The following is a 20,112-nucleotide window of genomic DNA, read 5'->3' as shown; positions in this document are numbered from 1 at the left end:
TAAAGTCCCAGCGCTCTTGGCAGTCTGTTTGGTCCCAATAGTCTCCTGAGGGTGGCGTGTATAAATTGACACTTGACATAGCGGATGGCCTGGGAGTCTGTGGGACTTAGGTGGATGTGGTTAGTTTTCTGCTAGAAAATGCATAGTTTCAAGTCCTCTCCTATTAGTTTCGCCACTTAGAAACAGGCACTCAGGATTCCAGACATCTGGCAAATTCAACAAACCTGCCTTAACAAAAACTGAGTATTATGAGGAAGGTATGATGCTAAATCTAGCCTTTACGAATAGAGATAGAGTTGGAGGGGAGAGACACAGGTGTGGCATTAGTTCCCATATGCAGTGTTGTGCATGGGGGTGTGGAGTAGGTAGACTGACAGAGGGCCAGAGGGCCTGGCTGCTCCAGTCTCTAGACTCTGCAGAGTGCTTGCGCTAAGGGTCAAGAAGCAGTGAGATGTCCCAGGAACAGGAATTCTGCAGCGATGTGCATCCCAGGCCATAGGCAGTTAGAAAACCTTCACAAGGGTTATTACCACCTTTTCTTAGGTGGTCAAGCCCTACCCACCTGAGGTCAAGTTCCCAGGTAGGCTGGCAGGAGCAAGGTATAACTGCTCCCCTTTCCTGGCTCCAGTCTCCAGGGCAGAGAAATCAGGAGCCAGGCAAAACCTTGTTAACAATTTGTGACCAGAGTGAGCAAAACTAATCCCAAAGTGCCACTTTTCCTCCCATTCCTCCACTTGACCTTAACTTCCCTACTTTGCCAGAGCCCTGGGTAAAAGGTCCAGTTATATTTCTTCCCCATGGATGTACCTCCTATGACCATTTATAATTCACTCCCAATCAAGTCAAGAGGCAGATGTTTATATAACGTGTAATCTCATCTGGAGATGTACTCAGGGGTGATCCAACCTTGATGGAGATTCCCAATCACAGATCTGACTCACTGTTATACTCAATCATCTGTTTTATTTTAAAACATGTCTACACTGCATTGAGCACAACACAGATGTGACCAGGAAACCCATAGCCCTGTCCCAGCAGGTGATAGGTCCAGTGTATGACTTGGGGTTGACTATTATTTTTCACAGTAAGAAAAAAAAAAAAAGAGAATAAGAAAGAGGAAACTAACATTATTCCCAACTCCTGTTCAGAAATCTGAGTGATGAAATGGAAGGGTATTTAAGAGATTCATAAAGCATTTCCAAAGCCCATTTTCTCCATCAGCTGATGATCAATTATTGAACCTGGGATATTGGACTAGCTGGACTTGAGTGACACAAGGGCATACTGTTTCAAATTACATCCACCCATTACTGCAAAAGGTAGGGGAACAGGCCAGGCTTTCTGACTGATAGTCTACTTTTCCCTGTTTTATGAACCTGATGAATTCAGAGGCTATCAGAAATGTATAACCGCAACTGTGATGTATAACAGCATCTGCTCAGTGTAAAACCTTTTTGTGTAGGGGAAAGAATTCAGTTGGCCTACGGGAAGACATGTCCTGAGCTGGATGGTGCCCATACAGAACTGTCAATCATGACCCCACTGAAATATGTGGGATCTCGTGAAAATCAGAAACAGCTTCCATTTTAAGATAAAGTCTCTAAATCCAGTTGCCTTTTAAAAATTAGCATTCCCATTTCTTTCCTCTGAAGCAGAAAGTGAACGCTAGGAAGCCAACAGGTTTTGTTTGTGACAAGCACACACAGGGTTTGGGGACCACTGCGGCTCAGTCCCTGGAACACCTGAGCCCCTGGCATCACTGGGCCTCCAGGGCTGAGGTCCTCATATTCCAGAACAAAGAAGCCAATATAGAGGACTTGGGTGATGGGGAAGTGAGAAGGCCACCCCGTCAGGTCTGGATCTCTATCATCTGAGGAAAATGGAAGTAAAAAATTTATACTTGTGTACAAACAAACCTTTGATTCATCAAGTCATTGATGAAGAAGACAGCAGAGTACACCGAGACCCTTGGTGTGAGAAACAAAATGCCTTCCCCAAAGTAAGACTTCTATTTATGATCTAAAACAGAGGTCTTTGAAATGCTTTACCTGGACCAGTGAAAGCCAGTTGCTAATTACATATTATACAAGTATAAATTTTCTACTTCATTATCCATACCAAATCAGGCTCTAAAAACAGACCCCATTGGACTGGAATGTGTATGTTTTAACAGATCAGAAACTGCAAAGCACTTACGCCACTAACTGACATAGCTCTATCCCCAAGGACGCCATTGGTATAAATATTTTCAGATTCCTTTGCATTTTAACAATAACAGAGGAGAGTCAAAACAAAGGCTAATTACAAAGACAAAAACAAAGACAATTACAGCTTCTGACATTCACTGATTGTGTTGGCCATAAAGTTTGTTCAGATTTTTCTGTAAGATCTTACGGTAAAAACCTTAACAAACTTTTTGGCCAACCCAATCTATTGTCTATTTAGTTACAAATCAGGTTTAACACAGCTTTGCTCCATTTTCTATGCATTTTGCCTTTTAAATTACACACAAAATTTATATTAAAACAATAGTTTTTTTTCAAAAGACAAAGGCTTAGAGGAGCACGTCTGATGAATAATCTTTCCTTCGGTTAGTTTTAGCGAGTGGAGGGATCACCGTGGATTTTGAGTGTGGTGGTGAAGCAATTCCACGGGTCATCTTCTCCATGTGCTCAGGGACGTCACAGGGGGGGATGTCGGAAACTCTTTTTTAAAATGTATTGGCAGGACAGCACAATTCTTTAGCACTTTAGGGCCTGTGAAGACAAAGAGAAAGGTGACTGTCACTTCTTTGTGACTACTAACCCGGTGAGTCATTGTTCTGATGGTCCTTTGTCTACATCTTCCAGTTCTGAGTCCTGGGGCTCTTCTCTCCCTGCTCATCCCTCCTCTAGGCCTGATTCTCAGGATCAGATTCAGGCCTGACCTAGGGTCAGGTTCCCGAGCATTTCCAGACACATAAATCTGCAACTGTATCGCTGCTTATGTCCCTTGACCACCCCCTCCCCCAGTCGTATAACATTTATCCTCTCCCCATTCAATCATATCTCCCCAACAGAACTAAGAAAATGTTTTCCTCTGGCTATGAATTTGAAATGTTCTGAATTCCTAGGAAATTTTAATGGAGAAATAATTCCTTTCCTTGGGTGCATGCAGGTCAGGAGTGGAGGGAGGGGCCCCAGCACCAGTGGAATTCCTCATCAGAATAGGGTCTGCCACTAATGTTCTTCTGAGAACCACCTACCTCTGATGACTGGTAGTAGGGTGATTGGGTATCGTTAAAACTTGGTTGGGCTTTCCTTCAAGTTCACTGAGTTGGAAAATTAAGAGGTCAAATTGGGTCAGATTGCAATGGAAATCAACTGAAGAGCCATCTGGGGTGCTCTCTTTGCTTAGGGAGGTTGGTGGCTTCTGCACATGATCTTTATTTACAGTGTCTATTAGTTCAAAGGTTGGAAACCACTCCCTTCATTTACCATCACAAGAGCCTAAGGTTTATACTTACGAGTATCTTCCCATTTTCCGAACAATCACAGAGATGATTCCACCAAAGACTGCGATGCCTAGTAAGACCCCAACAATGATTCCAACCAGGGTCCCCACTGACAAGCCACCTGAATGAGACAGAAGAAAAAAAGCCGAGTCCCCAGATTAACAATACAGCAGCAATAAGCCACGCCATAGGCCCACCGTAGATAACAAAAGATGCTCTACATTGTTTGTCCTCTATCTATCTAGTAGGAGGTGACTTAGAAGGGGAGAAAAGCTGGGGTTAATCTAATCAGGGAAAGATTTCTGGACCTCAAGATATATCAAGAAGCATACCACTCCGACTAAGTGGCTTCACTGTTGATTACTGGGTAGCTTTTGTGTACACACAGCTATTAAATTAGCCCCTATTTCCATTCTTAGGAACCATATATTGTGATATGACACCATTCTCCACAGCTGTTGTGAAGACTCACTTGTGGTTTGCTTATTTTCAAATACAGGCAATTCCCTTTTCTCTCTTAAGAGATTTGAAACATTTTCAAAAGGTTTTCTGCTCCCAGTTGATTACAATCCAGGAAAGAATGTTAATTCATCACAAAGATTAAAGTTCAAAGAAACCTTCTTAAAAACTCCCATAAGAATGTTTTGATAACAAAATCTAACCCACCTTTCTGAGTGCTTTTTGGTTTTTCTCCATCTGTTTTCCCTATAAAGAGAGAGTTGCAATGATAAAGAATTATTAGGAGTTAATAACTATAATTTAACAATTGGCACAAGATGGATTTACTCTAAGTGGAAGGTAGCAAAACACAAGCAAAGAGGATACTTTCTTAAGTAAATCGGATCAGGGGACTTTTAAGCAGGCTCTGATGTGATCCTGTCTTTAAAACTATTATTTATTGAATTTATGAATGCTTCTTCACACCTATGAGTCCATAGTTTTTTGGTAAACGTTACTTTTTTCACCACCCACTGTAGAGAGCAGAGTCAAGGTAACTCGCCCAGAGAGATCTTAAATAAATGGTCGAAGATTTCAGAAGTTAGGGTAACAAAAGAATCCAAGGCTGTTGATCTTTGGTCCAAAGTCAAGATCATGAAAAACTCACCCATTGGGAGGAGGTTTATTTTGAAGAAACATCATTTTGAGAGCAAAATGTTTTGAAAGTTGTGGTTAAGACTGTGATATCACCCATCTTATGATATCAATTTCCTTTTCTTTCATAGAAAATCCAGATCTTACAGGGCACTTAAGCTTAATGAGACTACACTTTTTGTATTTTCAGTTCATTCAGTTCAGTCACTCAGTCATGTCTGACTCTTTGTGACCCCATGGACTGCAGCACACCAGACTTCCCTGTCCTTCACCAACTCCTGGAGCTTGCGCAAACCCATGTCCATTGAGTTGGTGATGCCTTCCAACCATCTCATCCTCTGTCCCCTTCTCCTCCCGCCTTCAATCTTTCCCAGCATCAGGGTCTTTTCCAGTGAGTCAGTTCTTCACATCAGGTGGTCAAAGTATTGGGGTTTCAGCTTCAGCATCAGTCCTTCCAATGAATATTCAGGACTAATCTCCTTTAGGATGGACTGGTTGGATCTCCTTGCAGTCCCAGGGACTCTCAAGAATCTTCTCCAACACCACAGTTCAAAAGCATCAATTCTTCAGTGCTCACCATTCTTTATACTCCAACTCTCACATCCATACATGACTACTGGAAAAACCATACCTATGACTAGACAGACTTTTGTTGACAAGGTAATATCTCTGCTTTTTAATATGCTATTTAGGTTGGCCATAGCTTTTCTTCCAAGGAGCAAGTGTCTTTTAATTTCATGGCTGCAGTCTTTTAATTTCATTTGCAGTGATTTTGGAGCCCCCCAAAAATAGTTGGAGAAGGCGATGGCACCCCACTCCAGTACTCTTGCTTGGAAAACCCCATGGATGGAGGAGCCTGGTGGGCTGCAGTCTATGGGGTCACGAAGAGTCGGACACAATTGAGGGACTTCACTTTCACTTTTCACTTTCATGCATTGGAGAGGGAAATGGCAACCCACTCCAGTGTTCTTGCCTGAAGAATCCCAGGGACAGGGCAGCCTGGTGGGCTGCTGTCTATGGGGTCGCACAGAGTCAGACACGACTGAAGCGACTTAGCAGCAGCAGCAGCAAAAATAGAGAGTCTCTCACTATTTCCATTTGTTTCCCCATCTATTTGCCATGAAATGATGGAACCAGATGCCATGATCTTAGCGTTCTGAATGTTGAGTTTTAAGCCAACTTTTTCACCCTCTTCTTTCACTTTCATCAAGAGGCTCTTTAGTTCTTTTTCGCTTTCTGCCATAAGGTTGGCATCATCTGCATATCTGAGGTTATTGATATTTCTCCCGGCAGTCTTGATTCCAGCTTGTGCTTCATCCAGCCTGGCATTTCTCATGATATACTTTGCATTTAATAAGTAAGTACTTTGCATTTAATAAGCAGGGTGACAATATACAGCCTTGACGTACTCCTTTCCATATTTGGAACCAGTCTGTTGTTTCATGTCTGGGTCTAACTGTTTCTTCTTGACCTGCCTACAGATTTCTCAGGAGGTATGTAAGGTAGTCTGGTATTCCCATCTCTTTAAGAGTTTTCCGCAGTTTGTTGTAATCCACACAGTCAAAGGCTTTGGCGTAGTCAATAAAGCAGAAGTAGATGTTTTTCTGGAATTCCCTTTGTATTTATGGCACTATTATTATAGGATTTCTATCTGCAGCTAACTCTAATTTAGTGGTTCAAATGTGAATATTCTTATTTACCTAGCATGTGGATATAAGTTGCTTAACTATGAATACCTCTCTGGAAGAAAGAAATAACATTGTTTTCTTCAGATAATGTTTACACAATTCTATTAAAAAATAAAGGCCTTTTGTTTCTCCCATCAACTTGTTGGTATACTGAGCTCTTCACTCCTCTGGGTGGTAGTTGTTTATAAAGAAAAAGTCGAGAGGCCTTAATTTAATGAGACAACAGAGAGATGTGATTTAATCAGGCTCACCCCTAGAATCTTAGCTCACGATTTGCAAAGTATCAGATATCCAATATTCTCCTAATCAAAAGTGAAACCAGCCAACCATCAACTATAAGATGGTTACTTTTTCTAATGGTTGATTTGGAAAGAAAAGAAGTTATCCACTCTGTATCAGGTCCATCTTTCAAAAAAAAAAAAAAAAGACATCCTTTCAAGATGGCCCCAGAGTTGTCATTGTTCAATAGCTAAGTTGTGTCTGATTCTTTAAGACCCCATGGACTGCAGCATGCCAGTCTCCCCTGTCCTCCACTATCTCCAGGAATTTGCTCAAACTAATGTCCACGGAGTCAAGTGATGCCATCCAACCATCTCATCCTCTGTCGTCCCCTTCTCCTCCTGCCCTCAATCTTTCCTAGCATCAGGGTCTGTATCAAAGAGTCAGCTGTTTGCATCAGATGGTCAAAATACTGAAGCTTCAGCAATAGTCCTTCCAATGAATATTCAGGGTTGATATCCTTTAGGATTGACTAGTTTGATCTCTGTGCAGTCCAAGGGACTCTCAAAGTCTTCTCTAACACCACAGTTTGAAAGCATCAATTCTTCAGTTCTCAGCCCTTTTTGTGGTCCAACTCTCACATCCATACATGACTACTGGAAAGACCATAACTTTGACTACATGAACGTTTTTTGGCAAAGTGATGTCTCTGCTTTTTAATGTACTGTGTAGGTTTGTTATAGTTTTCCTTCCAAGTAGCTTTTAACTACTTTTAACTTCATGGCCCCAGAGTACAGGTCCTTGAACCCATCTCTTCCTGCATGAGCTGAACCCATGGCTCTAGAACATTTACATGAAGCTCAAGCTGATCACACCAACTCACATAAAAAAGCAGTTGGGAGACTTCTGGGTTTGAGGCCTGCCCAGAACAAAGGTGTCATCCTATCAACTCCCTGAATGTTATACCTGGCTGACAACTACCAGTAGAGGCAGGGCAAACATTTGCTTTTCATGTCTTAACATGGTGGCTCATGACACATTATCACCATCAATGGCACCATTTTCCAGAAAATATATTACCAAAATAAAGTTTGTGGATGATTTATCACTAAATTAAAGTTTACTAGACTTATACTCCCTAGGCCTCTTCCCAATTACACCGCCTGTGATCACTTGAATGTATCATGCACATGAACATCATCAAACTTGGGCGTTTGATGGGAAAGGCATTTGCAGTCCTAATAAAATTACCTCTTAAAAAGCCAAGTGTTTGTAATTACATTTTAACTCACATGTGAAAATTTCTTGGAACACTGATGCATGAAGTAGGAATGTGCCGTAAGTCACAGTATTTGTGAAAGGGTGGGGAAGAAGACAGACAAGAAAGTAATCATGAGTATTTTCCAGGAAATTGAGACATTTTCTTTTTAAGGAATAGGAGAAATATTCTGGTATGATATAAAAAAAATACTCAACTTGGAATGCTCCATTTGCGGCTTGCCATGAATAAGCTGTCAGCTCTTGTTACAAACGATCAATGCTTCTCCAAAATTTTGAAATGTTTCCAATGATTAATTATATTGATTCTTTCCTTGTTTAACCCTATTTAGTTCGCTTTGGTGTTTAATGCCAACCATTTCTTTAGTATCTTAGAGTAACCCTTAGGCATCATTTTCTAAGCATATTATGAAACTTTTCTATCTTTGTAGTAACGTACGCATAATATAAACACTACTATCTTCACCATTTTTAAGTATACTCTTTGATGGTATTATGTACATTCACCTGGTATGCAACCATCAGCCCCATCCATCTCCACAACTCTTTTTCACCTTGCAAAACTGATACTCTCTACCCATCTCCATTCCCTCCCCACACCAACCCCTGGCAACCACCATTCTGCTTTCTGTGATTTTGACTACTCTATTTACCTCATCTAAGTGGAATCACAGAGTATTTGTCTTTTCGTGACTGGTTTATTCCATTTAGTCCTCAAGGTTCATCCATGTTATAGCATGTGTGAGAATTTTCTTCTTATTAAAGGCTAAAGAATATTCCATTGCATGTATATGACACATTTTGTTTACCCAATCATCTATTCGTGGACAGTTGGGTTGCTTCCATGTTTCAGCTATGGTGTATAATGCTGCTGTGACCATAGGTGTACAAATACAACGCATTTTAAAAATCTGCAGAAGTGCTTTAGAGTTTTAAAAACCAGACTGGTGATTGGGAATTGTATATCAAACAATAAGGAATAACTTTCTAGGTGTTCAGCTGTGCAACTGGTTTTAGGAATCTTGGGTTCAGGGAGGTCCTTACGTTTACTTTAATTTAAAGATGAAAACACCTAACTAGGTATATATGATAGGAAATTGCTGAAGTTAGCAAGCATTCATTGCAGTTACTAGAAGATTAGTTCCTTTTCTCTTCCACCCCTATCTACTATAAAATAAGGCGTATTTAAAAAATATTCCAAATAACTGAATTTCTTTCAAGAAAGCTCTGGAAATAGGAAGCTCTTCCTCTTACTAAGTTGTAATGGCAATCATCTTTCCTCACAATCATTAGTGATGGTCTAAACCTCATAATAGTGATGCAGACTCAAAGTTGTCCTTCAGAATTTCTCCCCAAGGTGCACCTCCATTCACATTGCTGCATATACCAGCTGTAAAGTATAACCCCAAAGCCTGGTAAGACAGGCTTAGAATAGATTCTTGCATCATGTGTACAGACATGAACTCAATGTACAGTAAGATAGTAAATGTTAGCAATGTTATTGCTGTTCAGTCGCTAAGTTGTGTCCAACTCTTTGTGACCCCATCAACTCCAGCACACCAGGCTCCTTGGTCCTCCACTATCTCTTGGCGTTTGCTCAAATTCATGTCCGTTGAGTTGGTGATCCTATCGAACCATATCATCCTCTCCTGCTCCCTTCTCCTTTTGCCTTCAATCTTTCCCAGCATCAGGGTCTCTTCCAATGAGTTAGCTTCCTGCATCAGGTATTGGGAGCTTCAGCTTCAGCATCAATCTTTCCAATGAATACTCAGGATTTATTTAGTGTTGACTGGTATGATCTCCTTGCAGTCCAAGGGAGTCTTCTCAAGGACCACAATTCAAAAGCATCAATTCTTTGGCATTCAGCCTTCTTTATGGTCTAACTCTCATATCCTTACATAACTACTGGAAAAACCATAGTTTGACTATACAGACTTTTGTTTAATATGCTATCCAGGTTTGGCATAACTTTCTTTCCAAGGAGCAAGTGTCTTTTAATTTCACTGCAGTCACCATTTATAGTGATTTTGGAGCCTAAGAAAATAAAATCTGTTATTGCTTCCACTTTTCCCCCTTCTATTTGCCAGGAACTGATGGGACTGGATCAGTTTTTTGAATGTTGAGTTTCAATGTTAGGACAGAATCTACTAAGATATACATAGGTTGGCTAACTTTTACCCACTTGGGTGTCAACACAGAGCTTTTTTGTGTAGCATTATATTAGCTTAGGGTCAGCAATATGACGCTGGTAGCTATCTCACTTACTTTTGTGGGGCATTGTCACTAGCTGTCATTCGAAGTAGAGAGCAGAATTCAACAACCCAATAAATATGAGCTCTGAACCCACCACACAAAGCTTGGTTCAAAATTAGTGCTTACATTCCAACGTGTGCCATATTGATGATTATATTTGTCCCTGGATTGTTGGGGATGCATTGATGGTGCAAAAAAAGATCAACCCGTACTGGGGCGACTGCTTTTCTTACCCTGGGAGTGACTAGTCGCTGATACGTGGGTATGGACTGTGGTCTTGGCAGGTGTGCTCTTGGCGGTTGTGCTCCTGGCAGGCGTGCTCTTGGCTGTTGTGCTCCTGGCAGGCGTGCTCTTGGCTGTTGTGCTTTCGGCAGTTGGCAGATCTTCTCTGTGACCGTGTGTTACATTCTTTGTTCCTGCTGGCATCTATTGGAGATGTAGAAGGCAAAACAGACATAAAACTTAATATTGTAAAATATATACTCTGTCTTATGTCAGAAATGGACTTAAAGGAGCTTAAATGCATATGCTATATGATGACATAAATTTAAAGTGGAAACAAGATAACACACAAGAAACAAGAGTGGAGACAGGAATAAAATCATGTCTACTCCAGAAATAAATCCCAAATGTTGAGCATGCTGACTTCCTGAGGTGTAACTTTTTAGAAAATACTGGGTCACTAGGCATTAATTCTTTTCCTCCCTTGAACGTGAATGGTACTTTTTTTCCTGTAACGTTTACTCAGCACATATTATGTGGTATTATTTTTAATGCCCTTTTTCGCCCAGAGCTTACCATTTGCCATGCCCTCTAAATACATTCTCATTAACACCACAAAAAAATCCTAAGAAGTAAGTTCTCTTTTTTTTGTTTGTAAGTTATCTTTGGCTGCTTTGGGTCTTCCTTGCTGGGTGTAGGCTTCTCTAGTTGTGACTCGAGGGCTCCAGAGTGTGCAGGCTCAGTAGTTGTGGCACATGGGCTTAGTTGCCCCACAGCATGTGGGATCTTAGTTCCCCAACCAGAGACTGAACCCACATCCCCTGCACTGGAAAGCGGATTCTTAACCATTGGACCACCAGGGAAGTTTCAAGAAGTAAATTCTATTATTAGCCCTATAGTATGAACAAGGCTTAGAGAGATCAGATAATATGCCCAAGCTCACATAGCCAACAAGCAACAGAACAAGACTTGGAAATGGTTCTGTTGACTCCAAAGTTCATGTCAATATAGCATTCAACAAGCTAATGAGTACAGGCAAAACAAACAAACAAACAAACATAGATCAGTGGAATTATATCAAGCTTAAAAACTTAGTGCATAAAAAGACACAATCAGCAGAATGAAACGGCGACCTATGGAATGGAAGAAATACTCACAATCATCTTATCTAATAAAAGTATATAGAACTCCTATAAATGAATAACAAAAAAATCTAATAACTTGATTTTTAAAATGGGAAAAAGGACTTGAGTAAATCAATCTCCAGATATAGTACACAATGGCCAACAAACAAACAAAAGATACTCAATCACACTAATTATCAGAGAAAAACAAATCAAAAGTACAATGAGATTATCACCTCACACCAGTTAGGATGGCTACTATCAAACGAACAGAAAATAAATTGGAGCCATTGTGCACTGTTGATGGGGTCGTAGAATGGTTGCAACGTTAGGGAAAACAGAATGGAGGTCCTCAGAAAAATTGAAAATAGAACGGGCATATGATCCAGCAATGCTACTTCTGAGTATAAGCCCAAAAGAATTAAAAGCAGGGTTTGGAAGCTATTTGCACGTCCATGTTCATAGCAGCATTATTCACAATAGGCAAGAGTTGGAAGCAATCCAAATGCATGAAGAAAATGTAATATATACTTACATACAGTGGAATATTATTCAGCCTCCAAAGGGAAAATATTTTTACACATGAAAATATTCTTACAACATGGATGAACACTGGGGGCATTAAGCTCAAGCATACTGAAATAAGCCAGTCTCAAAATATCCTTGCATGTGATCACATGCCTATGAAGCAACTTCCTCTCTTCCTGCTACACTCACCGGAGTTGCCAAGGATTCTTTACTGGCAGCTGGGGTTGTCGTGTAATCTTCCACACCCAGGGTCGTCTTCTCATTTGTCACACCTGTAGTCACATCGTCTTCTGGCCGGACCGTGCTGGCTGAAAAGGGGAGATTGAGTCAGACCTCAAGGTGAAATCATATGGGCAGACCTAACTGGTCAGCTACAATCAGATTTTTTTTTCATTTCCGCTGGGTATTTTTTCCTTTTTAGGGAGTTTTCCTTCTGGCTTAACAAATCATTCTACATATATAGAACAGCCCGGTCATCTCCATTGTAAAAGAAAGGAAGATGGGACTCCAAAAAGGTGAAGCAGCCAGACCCTCCCTGGTTCCCACTGAGGCGTGCTGGACAGTGGGGTGTTTGTGCGTGCGTGTGTGTTTACACCTTGACTTTTCTTTCAATAATGAACCTGATTCTTTCTGGTGCCATTTCATATAAAGAATTAATGCATTTAGGTAAATAGAATTTCATATAGACCCAGAAAAATTCTCAATTAGAGTCTGGAAAGATTTCTGAACATACTGATTAGCAGGCTCTCTGTTATAAAGAGTGAAGTAAGTTGGAAAGAGGAAAATATCTATCATATATTAACGCATATATATGGAATCCAGGAAAACGGTACTAATGAACCTATTTGTAGGGCAACAGTAGAGACACAGACATAGAGAACAAACTTGTGGATGTGGTGAGGGAAGGAGAGGATGGGGCGAATTGAGAGAGTAGCGTTAACATATATACATTACCATAAAAGTGTCAAACTGTTCACTCCGTGTCCAACTCTGTCACGCCATCAACTAGCCTGTCAGGCTCCCCTGTCCGTGGAATTCTCCAAGCAATACTGGAGTGGGTTGCCATTCCCTTCTCCAGGGGATCTTCCCAGCCCAGAGATCAAACCCAGGTCTCCTGCATTGCAGGCATTTACTGTCTGAATCACCCGGGAAGCCCCATCCATTACCACATGTATTAATAAAATAGATACCCAGTGGAAATTTGCTGTATGCCTCAGGGAGCTCAACCCAGAGCACTGTGATAACCCAGAGGGTAGGATGGGGTGGGAGTTGAAAGAAAGGTTCAAGAGCAATGGTACATACGTATACCTATGGCTGATTGATTTTGATGTATGGCAGAAACCAACACAACATTGTAGAGCAATTATCCTCCAATTAGAAATAAATACATAAAAAAAAACTTAAATGAAGTAAAATAAAGCTAGATAGTAAACTTAAAAAAAAAAAGTTGATTAGTAGGCTCTATCCCAAACCTACTAAATCAGAATGTCCAAAGGCGGGGGTTCCTTCTTGTTAACATCAACCTCGTGCTCCATTTAATTTTGAGACTGCTGTCTGCTTGAATGATTAAACTCACTGGCTCTAACTACAGATCTCATACACATAGACATAGAGGTTGACATAGAGTTCAAACTCTTCTTTTGCAGTTGGGATCATCATCTACAAGGGAGGATCAGTAATATGAGTGCTGAGATAACTAACAGAACTTTTAGTGCACCCAGAGCTAAAGTAAAGAGAGACCTGACAACCCCTGGCCCTGGCTTTTCTGTATTACCACTGGACGAATGACCCTGTTGTGCCAATGAGAAAGGTTTCCAGAGGAGCAGGGAGTAGGTGGGGGTGGGACCGCAAGTTGAATTCCAGGACGCAGGGAGGACAACTTGAAGTGGCCTTTTCTTCACCCTCTTCCACAATGATTGGAGTTTATCCTGACCGAGTAGGAATGCCATCTCAATTCATCAATAACCCTTTTCACAAGTTAAAACAAATCTGACTCATTGGTCATGGGTTCCCTCCCTAGACTCAGAGAGGCTCTGGAAGAAATTTCGTGACTAAATACAGTTGCAAAATAAGTAAGCACACACAGCTCAGGAGCAAGAGGGAGGGGGTGGTTGGAGACTTCTGTGCTTAATTAAAGAGCAGATGTCTGGCCCTTGCCTTAAAACTCCCTCTTACTCTTGTGCTTAGATAGCTCAGCCAAAGCCACAGCTAATAAATATTTGATCACAGCTTCTTTGCTGATGCACAGAGGAAGGAAGCCTCTAGAGTAAATTCTCTTGTTTCATGAGCCTTCTCTTTGCATTGAGTACTACTGATCTGGTGCTGCCAATCAGTGCTTCCCAAGCGTATGCATTTTTTTCTCATCTGGGGTGGGGAAAGGCTTTCATTAGTTAGCAACTAACTGATACCTCAGTGCCAGCAAATAGATTGCTCCCTTTCTGGCTGGTTGCTAGGGTGGGAGTAGGGGTAGTGATCAGCTCTCATTAAGGACTTAAGATTATGATCTCAGCAAATTTTGTTTGTATTTATCAACTTCAAGGGGAAATATCCCTTTGCCAGGCAAGCAGTCTTTATTAAAAAACTTAGCATTCTATTTTCTTTTCTTCCACTCCAGGTTCAAATACACTTAACAAACCATCCATTTAAAAACATTTTCTGGAGTGTTCAGCAAAATCACTTACCATATGGCATCCTCTAGCTTTAAAAAGCAAAACCAAACCACCCTTGCTTAAAAAAAATAAATAAGTACAGGACTAAGTTAGTTAAAGTTGAATTCTTTCGTAGAAAGTTCAGTTCATTGAAAGCCTAATGATAAAAATTCCTTCTTGCTCTTTTCTACCCTTGGCCCACAGAGCCAAGGACTAAAATCGCTCTGAATAGACAAAGGGGCATTTTATGAATGACACTCATGATGAAGAGGCATGTCTTTTGTCTCACTGCCCTGGCATTCTTTTTGCTCCCTGGGAAAGCTGATCTTTAACAAGGGATGTTCACTTGTCTCTCTCATTATTTCGGCTGAAGGCTTTGCGGATGAACTGCTGAGTGTCCAGCCAGCATTTGACATCCTTTTCTCTTGAATGGTGAAATTCAAATCATGTGTTGCTGTCTTTCCTCTCCAATCATTTTCTTCTTCCTAAGACACGTGTGCGCATAGTCGACACACACAACTGTTTATGTAAATGCAGTGACGAACCTGCAATAACAGAGTCTGTTCTAGAGCGATGTCCCCTTGTGCTCACACGAACACCTCCCTGCCACTCCCAGCCTCCCCCAGCCTGTGGGTCAGAACCCGTGGAAATTTTCAACTCTGTCTGTAAGCCATCCATGTGCTTTGGAATTGGTGTGTACATGTTATTCTTTTAAAAACTACTACTTCTAAGAAGATGATGTGATAAATTGATTTGATCCTAAGGTGTTTAAGTTTGAGAGCCAATAAGCACTGAAGAGATGTTTATCAGGGATGAAGGTACTAGTTATGAATCATTTTTTTGGTTTTGTTTTTTTTTTTTTTTTTTAATTATGAAAGTATGACAACACGTTTACAGGAGATATGGAAAATACATAACAAAGCTACATTGTTCTGCATTTTCATTATGTATTAAAATTACATATTACAATTATTTTTTAAGTAGATAAAGTAAGATTTTTAGTTGGAGCTTCAATATCAAACTCTCAAAACTTAATAGACTGAATAGACAGAAAAGCAGAAGGATATAGTAGACCTGAAAACCACTATGAACCAATTCAACATAATTAAGAGTTATACAATTTTCACACAACAGCAGGATACAAATTCAAGTTCCCATAGACTATAAACCAGGAGACACTGGAAAATATCCAGGTGCATAAAACAAGATGCAAAAATGTCATGGCTTAAAGGTATTGGAATCATTCAGAGTCTGTTCTCTTATCACTGTGGAATTATTTTAGAAATCAGTATCAAAAGATATTTGAAAATAGCCCAGATATTTTCAAATGCAATGTGTTATTTACCAAGAGAGATCTTTGATTTAGCCATTGAAAGCCTCAATAAAGTTCAAACACTGAAAACACAAAGTGTGATTACAGAGAAGGAACCATTAAATGATAACTGTCAAACTGAGAAATTAACATCAAAGATACTTTAAAAATTTCACGTATTTGGAAATGAAATGTCCACTTTTAAATGATAGGTATATCTAAGAAGCCATAATAAGGAAAATTAGAGAATATTTGTAACAGAATAAAAATGAAATGAGAATTTATCAGAATTTGCTGCATGCAGCTGAAGCTGCTGGATATAACTAAATATTAACACAAGTGAATCATTTTTATCTTTGCATCAAAATCTAATAGCCCAAAGAAATCATTCTAGTTTCCATATATTTATGGGATGGCATTTCATTTACAATATTTAGAATTTGATGGAACATTAGTTACACTGTCACTGTGATTGTCTTACAACAGTCCCAAATTCTTGATTAAGCCTTTGAGTAAGTGTTTTCAATTTTGTGGTTTGTTTACATTTCTCTGATTTGCGGTACTGAGTTGTTCCTTATGTTTGCTGGTTGATGGGAGTGTCTTCTCTTATGACCATTTTTCTTTTATGGTATTCATCTTTAAATAATTTTTAAGTCTTCTTTATGCCTTAAGAATATATTCTTGGATTTCCTTCCCATTTAGGTCACCACAGAGCATTGACTAGGGTTCCCTGTGCTATACTTTAGGTTCTCATTAGTTATCTATTTTATACACAGTAGTGGAGAATCCCAGGGACGGGGGAACCTGGTGGGCCGCCGTCTATGGGTCGCACAGAGTCGGACACGACTGAAGTGACTTAGCAGGAGCAGCAGTGTATATATGTCAATCCCAATCTTCCAATTCATTCCCCTTTCCACCTGGTGTCCATACATTTGTTCTATTCATCTGTGTCTCTATTTCTACTTTGCAAATAGGTTCACCTGTACCATTTTCTAGATTTCACATATACGTGTTAATACGCATTTGTTTTCTCTTTCTGACTTACTTCACTCTGTATGACAGGGAACTAATATATAACCTTTTATGGCATCCAATCAATATACTACACGGCTAATTGGTTCATAACACTCGTCTGGCACCATTAAATTAATCCAGAGGGTGTGGTCTAGTGGTTAAGAATCTACCTGCCAACACAGAGGACTTTTGATTCCTGGTCTGGGAAGATTCCACACGCCGCAGAGCAACTAAGCCTGTGTGCCACGACTACTGAGCCTGTGCTCTACAGCCTGTGCCCCAAAACAAGAGAAGCCACCGCAATAAGAAGCACGCACACTGCAAGGTAAGAGTAGAGTAGCCCCTACTTGCCGCAACTAGAGAAAGCCTCCACACACCAGTGAAGACTCAGTCCAGTCCAAAATAAATAAAAATAAATTAATCCAGAGAACTGAAATATCAATAGGAAAAAGGAAATGAACAAATGCAACATAAGCTCAAGTTGCATTTTATTTAACAAAATCAGGAAATAAAGCATATTTCTTTAAGTTTTCTGGGGTAGACTAGAGTGATAAAACTGAGAAAAATATATATTCTTTGGAATAGATGCTGCAATAATTTTTTTAATTAATTGGCATTTGCATATACCTTATAAGTGGCAAGGTCTGCCATTAGTCAAACTGATAAAGCTTGTTTTGTCTCTCTGAATATCATACTTACAAACTCTTTCTCAAGATTATGTAAATATTCATCTACATTTTCTGTAAGTTTTTGTTTTTACACTGAATCTATTTGTCCTGTGTTTATCTTGAAGCATGATGTAAAATGGGAATATAAATTAGATTTTCATCCAAAAATTAAGCTGGTGTGCTTGTCCCCACTTACCAGATGAGCAAAGTGAGGCTGACAGAGACCTTCCTTGACCAACCTTTGTTGAAACTCCTCTGAGCCCTCTTCTCAGGGAGGCCATGTCCTCAGGCTTCAGTGTTCATCATTACAGAGTCTAGTTTCAGCAAGAACCCTGCTAAGTCAGTTTATAGAGAATCACTTGATTCTCTCTAATCAAGTTCTCCATCTCGCACCTTTGATTTCTAAATCCCTGGCCTGCCTTTAGCAAGAATCCCCCTACCTTTGAGGTCTCTTTTTTACAATTTTCCATCCACTGCCCTTCTCTGCTTCTTGGCTATGAATCCTCAGCTGTCCCCGTTGTACTCAGAGTTGAACCCCCATCTCTCTTCCCTGAGGCAATAGTCTTGAATAAAATCTTCCAACTGTTTGAACAAGTACCAGAATAACTTTCTTTAACAAGGTCAGAAGTTTAACAATTTTCTGAGTTGGCCTGGTCAGTAAGCAGATGCAAAGCCAAGTGTTTTAGACTGCTCATTGGCCCCTCAAACCCTTTTTTATGCCTCTGGGGTAGCTGTTGCCTGGAAAATGCCCTTCCCTGGGTTCTGACATCCTTCCTTTTCACCCCCATCCTCACTCTCCCTTAAATTATAATCCTGGTTATAGAAAGCAGTTGCTTCCTTGACCATCTCACCTCCTCTTATGAGACACCATCTATTAGAATCCCTCAGTCTAATTATGTAGTGACCACAATTTCTATTTCCTCAAATGAGTTCCCTTGTTAGGACTGAGGTTCCAGAAGTGGCAGGTTAGAAGACAGGCGTGGTCTGCCTTACAAAGGCTGTACTTCTCAGAGCCGAGGTACTCTTGGTTCTACAAAAAAAGGCAGCAGCAATGATGGATGGAGACTGGAGCCTTTCTGAGTTCACCTCTATTTACCAGAATACTTACATGCTGGGGGCTTCCCTGATAGCTCAGTGGTAAAGAATCTGCCTGCCAGTGTAGGCAAGGCGAGTTCAATCACTGGGTCAGAAAGATCCCCTGGAATCTGGAGGAGGAAATGACAACCCACTTCAGTATTCTTTTCTGGGAAATCCCATGGATGGAGGAGGCTGGTGGGCTATAGTCCACAGCGTTGCAAAAAGAGTCGGACTTGACTGAGTGACTAAACAATGATACCTGCATGTTGGGCCCTGTTCTCGGCACTGGAAACAGAAAAGTGAACCAGGTGAGGTCTCCATTCTTATGGATTTGGGTACTGTTGGGGTGGGATAGGAGGAAGGACTCTCAACAGGCAGACAAGGAAACTCTCAAGCTGGTGCTCCTGCACCCACTTCAGATCTCTGCTTAAAGGGCATTTTCTCAGGAGGCTTCTTGACCATCCACTGAAATCATAACATACTACTTAGTGAATTAGTATATTCACTAACTGACTATCCCTCTAGAACACAAGCTCAGTAAAGGCTGTTTCTTCTTGATGTCCCCATTGTCTACGATACTGGCACAGAGTAGGCACTCAGTGAGTATTTGTCGAATGACTGAGTGATCTCCAGGTAAGTGAAAAGCTGGTCTCACTAACCCTGAAGCCCAGAATGCAGCACCACACACTTGAGAAGCAGGCTGATCAATGTGGCTGGACAGTGAGAGACAAGACCGGGGAGGGGTAGAGGGCCAGACTGGTGGAATTCTGTACAAAGGGCTTTTGATTTGAACTTAATTTTATAGCCAGAAGATGCTCTGAGTGTGGGAAGGACCTAACTCCAGCCCCAGGAGCCACTCTAGTGCCACAGAATAGATGTAGGTGTTGGGGAAGGTGCCAGTGTCAGACTGAAGCTGAGCATCACTTAGACTGTTGTCCAGGCAGAAGTGGGCAGTGCTTACACCAGGGCAGAGCAGCAGGAAGGGAAAGAACTGGACAGGTATTAACTGGAAAGCATCTAAAGTCACTATCCCAACAAATGGAAATAAGCATGAAACCTCAGAGGCGAGACTTTTACCGTCTGTTGCCATTCTGTGGATAACAACATTTAGAATATGAATGGATGAACTGAGTAAAGCAGGCTGTCCCATACGGTGCTGAGTCCTTTACTAGATTTTACCTCGTGCTTTTTTTGGAGGGTGGTAAGAACTCAATCCTAAAGGAAATCAACCCTAAGTATTCATCAGGACTAATGCTGAAGCTGAAACTCCAATACTTTGGCCAAGCTGCAAGGAGCTGACTCATTGAAAAAGACCCTGATGCTAGGAAAGATTGAAGGCAGAGTGAGAAGGGGATGACAGAGGATAAGATGGTTGGATAGTATCACCGACTCAATAGATGTGAATTCAAGCAAACGCTGGGAGATGGTGAAGGACAAGGAAACCTTGCATGCTGCAGTCCATGGGGTTGCAAAGAGTCGGGCATGACTTAGCAACT

General features: G+C 40.8%; 1 protein-coding gene across 1 annotated transcript in view; it reads right to left on the bottom strand.

Annotated features, from left to right (window-relative positions):
• Window positions 1-947: 947 nt before the first annotated feature.
• The window catches only part of PDPN (podoplanin), a 34,735-nt gene continuing 15,570 nt past the window's right edge, over window positions 948-20,112 (bottom strand). Inside the window, exons 2-6 of the mRNA XM_006074459.4 lie at window positions 12,087-12,205; window positions 10,257-10,449; window positions 4,160-4,198; window positions 3,506-3,614; window positions 948-2,756 (exon numbers count right to left, since the gene is read on the bottom strand). Coding sequence (XP_006074521.4) covers window positions 2,750-2,756; window positions 3,506-3,614; window positions 4,160-4,198; window positions 10,257-10,449; window positions 12,087-12,205 — 467 coding nt within the window. The 3' untranslated portion in view covers window positions 948-2,749. The remainder of the gene's footprint in view (window positions 2,757-3,505; window positions 3,615-4,159; window positions 4,199-10,256; window positions 10,450-12,086; window positions 12,206-20,112) is intronic.

Source organism: Bubalus bubalis, chromosome 5 (assembly GCF_019923935.1).
Source record: "Bubalus bubalis isolate 160015118507 breed Murrah chromosome 5, NDDB_SH_1, whole genome shotgun sequence".
NCBI lineage: Eukaryota > Metazoa > Chordata > Mammalia > Artiodactyla > Bovidae > Bubalus > Bubalus bubalis.
This window is presented reverse-complemented; position numbering and strand designations above follow the sequence as displayed.